At 38.9% G+C, this 13,433-nt stretch overlaps 1 protein-coding gene across 1 annotated transcript in view; it reads right to left on the reverse strand.

Moving 5' to 3' along the window:
* Positions 1-455: 455 nt before the first annotated feature.
* Positions 456-13,433, reverse strand: part of GUCA1C (guanylate cyclase activator 1C) — a 40,817-nt gene continuing 27,839 nt past the window's right edge. The window contains exons 2-4 of the mRNA XM_066568853.1: positions 6,492-6,641; positions 3,722-3,809; positions 456-666 (exon numbers count right to left, since the gene is read on the reverse strand). Coding sequence (XP_066424950.1) covers positions 536-666; positions 3,722-3,809; positions 6,492-6,641 — 369 coding nt within the window. The 3' untranslated portion in view covers positions 456-535. The remainder of the gene's footprint in view (positions 667-3,721; positions 3,810-6,491; positions 6,642-13,433) is intronic.

Genomic DNA, 13,433 nt, shown 5'->3' on the forward strand with positions numbered 1-13,433 from the left:
TGCTGGATCCGTGCTTTCCATGGAGATGGTTGAACATCTTCCTGCCTGTGGGAAATGCTGAATGAATTCCTTGCTTTGCTTTGCTTGCATGCATTTTCTTTCAATTTTAAACTGTCTTTATCTCAGCCCACAAGTTATCTCACTTTTGCTCTTCCAATTCTCTTTCCCATCCCACTAGAGTGGAGTGAGTGAGCAGCTAGCCAGCCAGGGTTTGACCACAACATGTTCATAGAGATCTAGATCATAGAGACTTTTACTGCATCAAATATCTTTTCTATTATATGCAGGCAAAAGTTTTTGGGGTTTTTTCTGTTTTGTTTTTTTTTTTTTCCTGTGGCTGCCACAGTCGTTAGCAAGGGAAAGAATAAAGAAAATAAAATGAGATTGAGATATAGAAAGATTGAAAATTGTTACTCCTGGAGAAGGCTGCTCAGTATTGCCTGGGCAGGCTTTGACAACATCAGCCTCTCTGAATATAGCAAATATTATCTTCCTTGAAATTATGAGACAGAGACCACCTCCATGACTGGATCCTTCAGACGCTGTTTCTCCTGCCGTTCTGTATGACTTTGAGTACGTTGGAAAGGTCAAAACTTTTCGTAATTAATTCCATTAGGTCCTCGTCTTTTTCCACACCATTGATAAACTCTTCTAAAGTCAGTTCCCCTAAAAGAAAGTCACATAGTCTTTAGAAGCTGAGAAATGCAGCAGTCTCTCTAGTGAACAAAAGACCATTCATGCCCAATTGAATCTCTTATGAAAGTTGCTGATAGGCAAATGCAGGTAGAGTATTTGCGAATGATTTCTCACTTTGCATCAGTCAGATCCTCACTCATTTTTCTGTAAAAACAGGTCAAACATAGCTTTCCTTGAAGTCTGAAATAACTATAAGTGCTCATAAATGTGTGTAAAGGGGCTCTAATGAAGCCTGTATCAGGGCTGAATTTGGATGTACTGGCCACTTCTCACTGAGCTAACTAGAATTTATATTAGAGCTGATTTTGAAAGAGATTAGGGTGTGATTTGCTAAGGATTAGTGGTCATAGTCCCCGTGTTGACTACTAGGATTATTTAGAACCATTATCAGATGTAGGGGAAAAAAATCAGCAAAGTGGTTTGATAGATAAATTCTTTCAAGGAACTGAAATGGCCATTTAGAGTGTGATTTTTTTGGGGTCATGTCAAAATCAGCTAATAACTTCGAAGTTTCAAGACAACAATAAAATCTCTTTTATTGAAGAGTAGGGATATTGTTTAATATTCTTCCTCTTTTCCTGCTCTTTTCCCTGTCAGCAAAGGCCAGTTCTAGGCATGTGTCTGTTTGCATAGTACACAGAAATGTCCATAGTTCTCTGTCTAGGGGTTATTCCAGTGATACTGTTTTACTTTAAGAGTAGAAATAAATCTTGGTTTAACAAGAAGAGCCAGATTGTTTCCTCTGAGAATGGTTTAAAGTTTCTTGTTAAATTCACAACAATGAAAGATTTCTCTGTAAAATTAGAAATTACAAGGGCCAGGCAAAGAGGAAAATAGCTGGATGAGTTAAGGCCCCAGGGAGCAGCAGTTTCAGTCATGTGTATGTCTGGTGAATGCTTAGTGTGCTGACTTTTGGCTGTTTTCAGGTTTAAGTAGTCCCTGTAGGTTTGGTGGTTTTTTTGTTTGGTTTTTTTGTTTGTTTGTTTGGTTTGATTTTTTGTGGTTTTGGGTTTTGTTCCTTTGGTTGTTTTTTTCTTTCTTGGCTTTTTATGTCTTGTTTTTTGTTCATGGCAGCCTTGGAAACATCATCTGACATGAAAAAGGAAAACTATCAGCATTTAAAAAATGTGAAAAACACTTTCTAGCAATAGTCAGTAAAGTTTGCTTTCTGTTTAGTCACATATGTCCTTGCTACACTGGTGAAAGGCTCATATAAAGAGGAAAGTCCTCATTTGACAGAAGTCCTGGTTCTTAGGCTTCAGTGAAAGTACTTTCAGTGAAAGTACTAAGACCCTCTCCAAGAACTGGCATGCAGAGCCCTGAGGATGTTTGTTCTTCTTTTTTCAACAACAGCCTATATAATCATTCCACAAGCAGACTCAGAACAAGCCATCTCTGTACACTTGCATGCATCATCCTGCTTTGTCACTAATCCACTCACTTCCTCTGAACTCTCCTCCTATCCCAGACACTCCTCTTAGTTTCCCTCTCCTTCACTCTGTATTGCCTTTGACTCAGGTCTTTGGGTGGATGGGGTTCCTGGACTCATCACGTGGACATGCTGCCCCATTTTCCTGCTTATTCAGGTCAGTTGGTCTTGGATTCACTCCTCTTGATCCCAAGCTGTGCATTTTGAGGTACCAATAGCAGGCATACAAACCACACTGCAGTTGCCAGATGAGGTTACACTGGCAGGCCCAGACTCACTTCTGCTGTGATGGGCCTGAGATTTCTGGGAGATAATGAAAATAAATTGCAAAACCAACAGGAGATGTGTTTTAAGAATTGTTCCTTACAACCCATGGGATTATTTATTGTATATTAATGTAAGGAAGGACTTTGCAATTTATTTGTCCATTTGCACTTCTCTTTAATAAGCTACAGGAGGTAGCATAGTTGAAGCGAAATTTGGTAAAACTTGGCCTCTTCCTCAGGTGGAGCTAGTCCTGTTGCTTTCCAGCAATATAAAAACTAAGAAACTATAGAAAACTGTTTGAAACGGAACCACTATGAAGATAATCATCAATATGTTATGTTTCGGATTTTCCTTGCTAAAATGTATGACACTAATGATGGTCTTAGATACAACTATTACTTGCCAGTAAATGTATGGTCAAAGCAGTGAATAATCGTAGAATTTGGGTTAGATTTTGACTGTGTTATTTGCACTCCTTTCATAATTTGTCTTCACCAAAGAGTGGGCCAAGGAGGTGGGTCAAAAAAATCCTCCACTAAGGCATCCTCCACATGCATCACAAGACCACTGTTAATACTCTGATTATATATTTCAAACAACTCTTTAAAAGAGTAACTTCAATACGCTAAATAAGACCATAAAAATGCCCCTCTCTGTCAAACTGCCCAAAATTCCTGTCTGTGACCTGACTTTGCTCTTTTTAGCTTTCCTAATGTTCCAAATTTGTCAATGATTGCAGCAATTGCTGAAAAACATAGTTGCCAGTGGATTATCTTCATGATTAGAAGTATGAGGGAGGACATTCATCCATAATAAATTTTCAACTAGAAACAACTCTGAAGCAGTGAAATGAAATTATAGTTTCCAAAAGCAAGACCAATTGGCTTAATTTAGTATCTTGAGGAAAAACCAGGAGCATGTATCTTAGCATGCATTGACAGTCAGCCTTCAAGGAACATCCAATATGCTCACCAATCTTTAGAACATGCTAGAACATGTGCAACCATTCATCCTATTTGGTTTTTTTTTAAGAATTTAAAATAGGTTATACCAACACAAATATATTACTCCCCCACTGCCAAACAAATTTTCATTTTGCTACTCAATCTGAGAACTGGCATTTTGGAGCTGTTTTTATTGCATGTAATTACTGCATGTATTTCCTTTGTTCAGTTGACTTATACTCGACTGTGAAACTGAAGCAAAATAAGGGCAAAGAAGAGCAGATTCGGGTTTTCAGCTATCTAAACCAGTCATCCTTCAGTTGTAGGTTGAAATCCCTTCTTGCAGAAGAGTCCCTGCCAATGCCAACAAAACCTAGATTCTTACCGTCATTGTTCACATCTATCTTCTGAAATATCATGTTTGTGAACTCTTCAGCAGTCATGTTGGTGTAGCCATTAATAGCCTGAATTGCCTAAGGGCAGAAACACAGAAAGTTCTTTCAGAGTTTTTCCCGTCAAGTGTGAAACAATACGCTGTCAGAAGCAGTACTTGAAGTGCAACTCTTTAGTTCATAAACCCTTTCAAAAATCACTAAATAAATAGTTACTTCAAGTAAATTGTCAGTAATAAGGACTGGAAATTTAATTAACATAACACAGCCTAGAGATTACACACTAATATGCATATTTCTGAAGGTCTGAAGAACCCTGTGGCACCTCTGCTCTGTAATTCACTTTTGATTCTACATCAGCATTTTTATCTGGCCCTAGAGAGTTCCATGCCTTCAGAGAGTGCCCTTTGGTCTGTGTGATTTAAATGCAGTATTGTTTTTCCCATCTGAAAGCACATGCAGAGAAAGCCTAAGTAATTTTTCTATTAAGACGTGTTTAATTTAGTAATCACAAATAAAGTCAGACCAGCCGTCCTGAAGTTGGCAGTAAACTTGCCCTCCAGAGAAATTAAGAAAACCAAAAGAAACCCCTCTACTTTTTTACTTTTTTTGGTTGGTTGGTTGGTTGGTTTGGTGGTTTGTTTTGTTTTGTTTTGGGTTTTTTTGTGGCAAAAGGACTCAATATTTGGAATAAAGGTATAAATGTATGTTTTTGCAAAATTGTGTCCCATTGACTGGGAAAATATGTGCATATATATAAACATGCATATGCATTATATAATGGGCACACTATAGAATTTGTTTTTCTGCACTTGAATTATCTTGAGGTGAACTGTGTTGTGTAAGATAAGTCACTGTATGTGCCACTTGTTTCTTTTGGTGTCTCTTTCCAAATATTATATTAGACCTCATATTTTAAAACAATCTATTAATCTATTCACTGATCTAGAATTCTTGACCAAATAAAATCATAAAAATGCCCCCTCTGAATGCCCCAACTTCCTGTCTGTTTCAAAAAGCAGCAATAATTTTACAAAAACAGTTACATAAACTTGTTTCTATTACTAATTCATACTTTAGGTACTTTTGGTGTTTTATATGTCTGACCCTCCCACAGCCTTAAGTAGAAAGTTGTATCCCTTCCACAGTTAAATTTATTGCAGTGCCAAGAGTAAAGCAGTGGTTCCTGAAGTGTTTGTGTCACTGACTACCACAGAAGCGCCTTAAATAGTAAATACTGAGCGTTGAAAGGGTGCATGGTTATCTGGAAGGAGTTGGGTAGTGGTATGTTGGTCCATAGTTTGCATAGCTGTAGAGAGAGATTTCATTTTAATAGCACTTCTGTATTTCTAAATTAATGTCTCAGATATTACACATCTTTTTGGACAAGCCCTTGTTTACTGATGCTTATTATAAGCTGGTCACCCCTTAATGGCTGTGAGCCTGTTTGTTCTTTTTTTCTTTTTGGGCCCACCATTTTTAATCTAGTCTAGGTCAATGATTTAGGCAGGTTTAAATTAAAGTTCTTATACTACAAAAGAGATGGAAACACACAAAGGTATAAACTGGTTTTAAAACCGGGTAAGTTAAAAAAAAAATATTCTTTGCATTGGAAGGATTTTAATTTTAATTCTCACTTTGGATAGCCCCAGACAAAACACCATTGACTCATTGGCTCTGGGTGAAAATTAATGGAGAATATTTGTGAAAGAAAGATTTCATTAGTCTCAAGGGGAAATCTGGAAGATTCAGCCTCTACTTCTATCTTTAGAAAGCTGCTCTTTAGGTGATCAGCTTTATTTGTTTGACCTGGTAGCTCCATCTGGCTCCAGTTCCTTTCAGTTTTGGCAGCAGCTATTTAAAGTCTCCAACAGCGACTGGCTTGGCACCAGCAGCAATGCAGAATCCAGGAAAAGTATATTCCTTGTTTGTTATGGCATTAAAGCTCTATTTAGTTTCGATGCTCCCTGCAGCAAAACTTTGATGTGTAGTGAGTCCTGTAGATTTAGGGCACCGTATTGAGTCATATATATTTGTAAGGAGCCTTAACATACCTTTCAGATGACAGCAGCTAATGAAGAGGATAATGTTATTTTTATTTCATTAAAGCAAGTTGAAAACTATGAAGATAATTTTAAAGAAAGAATTGTACTTTGGTTTTATGGGTTTGAAGTGGACCCATTTTCTGGAAAATTTTGGAAGTATTTTTATCCAAATAGTATAATAGTAAATATAATAGCACGATATAATAATAAAATTATATTTCCGTGATTTAGTTTTGAAATGGGGGTAATGGTGTTTGTAGTAAACAAAAAAAGCCTTTCAAAAAATTAAAATATTGTAATATTTTATTGACATCTATATTTTTCTTGCTGCAAGATCAGTTTGAGAAGCCAGTTTTCCACAATAGACTGGCACATATACTTGTAACCATCTGTTTTGTTCATTATGCTGCTACTGTGTTGCCCTGCCTTATAGTACAGTTTATCACAGTAATGTCTCTACTGTTTCTACAAAACATTTCACTTTCAGTAAAGTACTTTATCTGTAGAACTATGGTTTAAAGTAAAATGCTACTTAGATGTGTTCAATAAGGAAGAAACTAATGTCAGGAGTGTCACTAGTAGCCACTGTTAATTCTGGTTTTACAACCATAAAACATTAGATAAAGTACTGACAATCCATTTACAGCACATGATAAACCACTGTTTCAGGGCAACACACTATATCAAATGCTCTTGCTATTGATCATAACTTACTTACCCTGAATATGCTTAATAGTTCTTTTTTGTCAATGCATCCATTTCCATCAGCATCATATAGCTTGAAATACCATTTCAATTTTTGGTCAATTTTCCCTCGTATAACCAAATTTATTGCAGCTATGAACTCCAAGAAGTCTATAAATCCATCCTAAGAGAGAGAGGGAGAGAAAAAACCACATCTATTTAATAACACTGGTTTTCTGTTCTTTCTGGCAATTGCACAGGAACAGGTCATCAAAGTTCCTACAATACACATTGATTTGTGAAGCATCTTAATATAGAAATTTTCTGTGGTATCAAAAAAGGATAAAAGGATGTGCTCAACTGGAAGAGCTATAGGAAGAGGTATTATAGGAAGGACAGTTTGGTTCTCCCCTGAAATCCGGGTGTTGTGGAGGGGAGGGGCAAATCTGTTCTGAGCAATTGTTATTGACAGTTTTTAAAAGGAAAAGAAACAGTTTTGTGACAGTCTGACATGTGGAAAAGAGGAGTTTGGGATATCTGGTTTGGTACTAATGAGATACCTAGAGTGGAGTTGTTTACATCTATACTGCAGAACTATGTATGATTTCCAGTGCTGTTCCAGGTGCTATTCATCTCAGGGATCATGTAATAAGTGTTTTAAAATTGTAACAAATACTCTGACATGAACCCTAAGTACTGTGGTTTATCCAAATAAAAATCAAGTCGCTCTGATAAGCATTTTGCATGGGATACAAAGCCTTCAAGGCATAAACCAAACTCTAAATATTGAGGATTGGGGATATTCATAGGGAGACAGCATTTCAGATTGACTTTAGAATCATTTTCTTACTGCTTTGCTCAAGCTTCTGATAGAAGCCTGTCAAGGACAGGCCTCCATAATCAGGTTCTTCTGTTTCTGTAGACATGTGGTTAGGATGGAAGAAGCAGTTGATGAATTTGGATCCTACTTGCTCCAACTGTTTCTCATGTGCATACAAAAAGAATTAACAACTGGTAAATTTAGTCTTGTGATCAAAATCCAATTGGTCAGAATCCAATTGCTCAGAAAACCTTGGAAAGACTTGTCAGTTTCAGATGGCCTTTGACTGAAAAGAGAAGGTTGGATGAGTATTCAGTAGGTTTAGCATGTTACTTAGTTTTATTGCCATATATCAACAGACATCTTGCCAGTTGAGGTTTACAGGCATTAATCAGGCAAGCATTAATCAGTCCCTCAGTATTGTACTACAGGAAAAGAAGATTGGTAAGGATGCACTGCAACTCATTGCCAAAATCAGAATCCTAAAGTAATTTAGGTTGGAGAAGACCTTCAAAGTCACTAGGTCCAACAGTTAATGCACAGCTACCAAGTACATCAGTAAACTGTGTCCCTAAGTACCACACCTTACACGTCTTTTGAAGACCTCCTATCAGTATATTTTTGTGACAAGGAACCAAACATGTGAGCATGCAAAGAATGACAACAAACAGGAATTTATAAGGGCTAGAATATACTAAAATTGGGAGCTCTTCTGACTAACTTTCCATTGAAAACAAACCAAAATGCCTAAACCATTGAGAGCAATGGCAGATTTGTCTTTACAAACAAGCTGTGGGTCTGCTGGTAGGTAAAACTAGCACTGGGAGATAAAAGAAACAGTGGGAATGATTCCACTGATTGAAGAATGGAAAAAGATGTTTTATTTTACAAATAAACTTTAGGGTTGCTGATAAATTAAATTGGACATTGAAAGATGAAAGCAACAATGGGGACGAAAAACCCCTAAATTCCAAAAGAATTAAAAATTAAAAGGGAGGGTTATACATTAGAGAGAAATCTTCGGTATCGGGCATTCTGGGAAGTCTGAGCCTCTCAAATACCTCAGCCAATGGGAAACAGAAAAGGGAAATGCGGCTGGGAAATTAGGATAAAAAGTGAGGCTGCATCCTTCAAAAATTCAAGAGACCCCAGGGGAATGCCCCATGGCCTCTCCCTTTATTTGAATAAAGTAAAAGGATTCCTCTATCTCCTTTTTGGACATAAACCTCTGATGTTTGTGGATTAATTTTCCTAACAGCATCCCCACACATCTACACGATTGTGGAAGTGAATGTAGGTTCTCAAAGATTGGATATATTTTTTGAAATAGGAATCCATACTCTTTTTTTTTTCTTTTCTTCATTCTCCTCTTAGATTCCTCACATTTGTGCCCTCATGATACTGATCAGGGTCAGAGCTCCTGGGAGACCCTTGTAGTGTTTGTTTTGATTTCTGTGCAAGGCTGAACAGCAGAGTGGCACCTAAGAGAAAAATCCAATGTATTCAAACACACTGGATTCAACCTTCACGCAGAAATGGTGTGTGCATAAGCCATGCAGACTGACCATTGCTTCACAGACCCTCTGCAGGTTCTCTAGTAGTTGCTTGTTTTACTGTAATTCCAATCACAAACAAATGCAGCAAAGACACCATTCAACCACTGTTTAAGATTAAATAAAATTTGACAGTAACTATGTTGGGTTTGGCTGTTTGTCTCTGCTCTGACACGAGTAGTGTGGTTTTTGGGTGGCACGCGTTTTAAAGGATGAGTTTGGATTCTTCAGCTTTTCGGTCTTCAGGTTGTTTATTATTTCTTATCTACAAAATTTTCTGTCTGCCCAACAGAGGTCTGATCTGCAAGCAGTCACAGGCACTCTCTGACCACCCACGGGGCGGTCATGTCTTTTTATACTAATATCTACGTACACAATATTTACCTTTATTTCTCAATGCTTTTCACCCATGTTGGCAAGTGCACCTTCACCATAAACCAATTTCCAAATGCCAACATCACCACAGGAGATGGAGGACAAGAAGAAGGAAGAAGAAGGACAAGACACGCCCTGATCCCTCCATCTTGTCTCCATAACCCCCCTGTACCCAAAAAACCTTAAAATCTATATTTCACTTTCTAAATGTGTCTATTTTACACCTTATACTCTAAAGTGATTCTCTTGTCCTCAAACTCTTGTTATTTCTGTGGATGGATCAAAATCAAGCCACCAGACACTCTTGGCAACATTCCAGGATTTTCGAGACCCCCAAGGGTTCTCCTGGCATCTCTGAACATCAGGAATGATGTGCTGAGATCCCACATCTCCTCCTTCTGTTTGCACTAAGAAGACTTCTTTGGCAACTTGACTCATGACACGTTTCACACACAAAAAGATGCATGGGACGATGAGCATGAGGACTAAGAGAATTATTAAAATATAAAATCTCATTTTTAGAAACTTTTTCTATAAGGGAGAAAGATTAAAAAATCTTGCTAAATCATCAATCTATGATTTAGTGACTTTGCTTAGTTTCTTTATATTGTCTTTTATATTTTGAATATTTTTATGAATTGATTTTGAATGATTTGAGAGATTCATGCAGTACATTTTTTTAAACTCTTCACATCTATGTCTATGAGCAAGCAATAGATAATCGATTGCTGCTCTATTTTGCAGAGTTGCTTCTCTCACACTGCTTACGTTTTTTAACATATTACTTAAAGCGAGAGAGATTGATTGAGCATGTTTGCTCAACTAACAACTTATGTGGTCTAGTTGAGTCAAGGTTACTTTTGACGCTGTTTGAGGTGAGAAAATTGCTGCTGCAATTCTCTTTGTTTTGTCTCAAGTGTACACTTTATCATCACAGTTTACACTGTAATGTTGTAAGGACTTTTTTTTTTTGTGTTTTTGTTCTTTTAACACTTTTAAATCTGGTGACAACATTGAAATTTTCTCAATGTTGCATGGACTTCTTTTGGCATTTGCAGGAATGCTGTGCCAAATTTTGTCTTCACAAATTAAAAACAACTCACGTGGCAATTGCACTGGAACTTGGATTGATTTTTTGGTTGTCGTCACTGTGTGATTGCACTAAGTTGATGTGTTTCTATAATATTCGTGATTTGGTGTGACATCAACACTTTTGTTTGCTTTTGACACATTCGAAATTTTGAATTTTATGTATAGCTCTATTGTTGTGGACTCAAAAATTTCTAGTTCTTGCGGTTCGGTAGAAGTTACAGGTAAAAGATGTGTTTAAGCACACTATTCATTCACAGGATCTTTAATGACTTGCGAAATCTCTATTGGAGAATGTCTTGGAATTGGCTATTCGCTCATTGGCAACTCAACTATGCATGTTGTGAATGGTTTTTCTGGTTTCGAATGTGTTAGGCAGATACTTTTTAAATTTGTTGCTTGGGTTAACGCTTTTTAAACATTTTGTTTTGGCTGACTGACAGGTAGATTTTTTCTATTGCTTAAAGCAACAGATAAAAGCATGAGCATCATGAAGCTCATGACTTCACTCTTATAAAATTTTATTGTTATGCTCTCACTCAAAGCTACAAAGGAAAAAACTCTCCAAAGTTTTTATTCTTTTCGTTTTTTTTCTGAGTCGCTGCTCACAACTTGAGTTTCTTTTTTTGTTTGCGTACTCGTTTCTCTGTTTCTGGAATTTGTGTTTTCTTTTTTTGCAGACTGCAGCGCTTGCAGCTGTGTTTGAGACTGAGTTTGTATGGCTGTTAACTGAGCTGACATTGAGGGCTGAATACTTGAATGCTTTTGAGTGGAAGGGGTTTGAACTATAGGATTTGAAACTAAAGGCATCGGTCTCGGAGAGGGGGTGGAGTTCTGGGATGTTGAACTTTGAACGTGGCCCCTCCTTTTCGCTTCAGACGTCACAGAGGATCGGACTTGTTTCTGACTTTGCTCTGTTGGCACTTCTCGCGCATGCGTGCTTTTGGGGACGCTTTTTGCTTTTCTTGTACTGACGTCACTGTCTCTGTCTCGCTCTACTTCTGAAGTTTCTTCTTTATTGTTTGTTCTTGTCTTTTTTTCTTCTTTTTTTGACGTTGTATTTACACTCTTTGCTGAAGCGCGCAGCTTCTCCCCCGCGGGTGCTTTTCTTTGCGCTGCGATTCGAGTTGATTTTTGGGTCTAGATTTCTGGGTTTGACGTCACTACTGCGCGTCTCTTGCGTCCCTCCGTGGCAGCTCGCTGGAGCTCTGCAGCTGCTCTGCTCTTGCTGCTTGTGTCTGACGTTGCTGCGCTGGTTTGAAAGTCTTTTCTGGTCGTCTTTTGAGTTTTGCTCGACTCGCGCATTTTTGACACTGCGCTAAATGGAGCTGCTGCTGCTTTCGGCGTTGTGTTCGCAAAAGCTGTACTAGAATTTGTGTTTTTCATCGCTTCTACGCTCTTCTTGCTGGCTGCTGCTGCTTCTGCGCTGCTGTGCATGCTGCGAGAGAGCGCATCTTTCTTTTTTGCTTGTTTTTTTTGAACTCTCTTCTTTGACTCTGCTACTTTTTTTACTTCTTCTCTTTTTGATTCTTCGATATTGTTAGGAGAAAACTTTATTTCATCAGGGAGTAGAATGGCATCATCTGTGTCTGAGTCAGAGTTTGAAACTTTTACACTCTCTGGAGTTTCGGGGCGCTTTCGGGTTCTCTTGGGTTTTCGGGATGGTGGGATTGAAGGCAATGACATTTTTTTCGGTCCCCTTTTCTCGGGCACTTTTCCCCCCGGGCTAATTGAGATTAGAGCTAATCTCTGCTTGGAGCCTTGCTCTGGTCTCTCTGCCCTTTTGGGACCTGCAACAACTTGTTGCCTGGCTGACCTTCTCAACTGAGTCGAGGTTGCTTCTAACATAATTTTTGCTGAAGACAGCAATTTCAAGGCTGTCTTATCATCATTGGTGGCTAGAAAATATAGGTGTCTGTTAACTTCTTGCTAAAAGCCTACTTCAAATAACAACTGTGTTTCTGAGTACGGGTAATTACACTGCACTCACAGCAGTAATTCTCTAAGCTTTTTCTTTGGGATCCCCCTTGTGTGTGTGTCTGCTACGCTTTGTAGGTCGGACAGAATTTCTATTTGTTCTTGGGAAAGTGTACCTTCCATGTTCTTAATTCTTGACTTTCTCACTGAATTTTTGTCGTCAGAGCAGTCTGAAGGCTCCTGGTCTCTGGCCTGCAGGTCACAGGAGATGGATTCGGAGGCGCCTTTTCTGATTCTGATCTGGGCTGTCCTGCTACGAACTTTTTTCGGTGGAGGTGGAGTGCGGTGTTCTCTGCGGCTGCCGCTTCTGCAGATTTTGCTGGCTGCTTTCTGGCTGTTTTCTCAAGGAGTTATCAGTGCTCTCTTGGGAATGAGTCTAGTTCGGGAACTGCCCACTCGGAGCTTCAAGGCTGCCTCTGTGCAAGAGGTGCACAACAGAGCTCACTGTGGCTCAGCGAGTGCTGCTGGATGCTGCTGGATCGCTGGTTGCTGCTGAGTAGCTCACTGGGTCGTCTGCTGGGTGCCCACTGGCTGCCCACTGGGTGCCCACCCAGGGACGCCAAATGTCGGGTTCGGCTGTCTGTCTCTGCCCCGACATGAGTAGTGTGGTTCTTGGGTGGCACGCGTTTTAAAGGATGAGTCTGGACTCTTCAGCTTTTCGGTCTTCAGGTTGTTTATTATTTCTTATCTACAAAATTTTCTGTCTGCCCAACAGAGGTCTGATCTGCAAGCAGTCACAGGCACTCTCTGACCACCCACGGGGCGGTCATGTCTTTTTATACTAATATCTACGTACACAATATTTACCTTTATTTCTCAATGCTTTTCACCCATGTTGGCAAGTGCACCTTCACCATAAACCAATTTCCAAATGCCAACATCACCACAGGAGATGGAGGACAAGAAGAAAGAAGAAGAAGGACAAGACACGCCCTGATCCCTCCATCTTGTCTCCATAACCCCCCTGTACCCAAAAAACCTTAAAATCTATATTTCACTTTCTAAATGTGTCTATTTTACACCTTATACTCTAAAGTGATTCTCTTGTCCTCAAACTCTTGTTATTTCTGTAAATAGATCAAAATCAAGCCACCAGACACTCTTGGCAACATTCCAGGATTTTCGAGACCCCCAAGGGTTCTCCTGGCATCTCTGAACATCA

This window comes from Molothrus aeneus, chromosome 2 (assembly GCF_037042795.1).
Source record: "Molothrus aeneus isolate 106 chromosome 2, BPBGC_Maene_1.0, whole genome shotgun sequence".
Taxonomy (NCBI): domain Eukaryota; kingdom Metazoa; phylum Chordata; class Aves; order Passeriformes; family Icteridae; genus Molothrus; species Molothrus aeneus.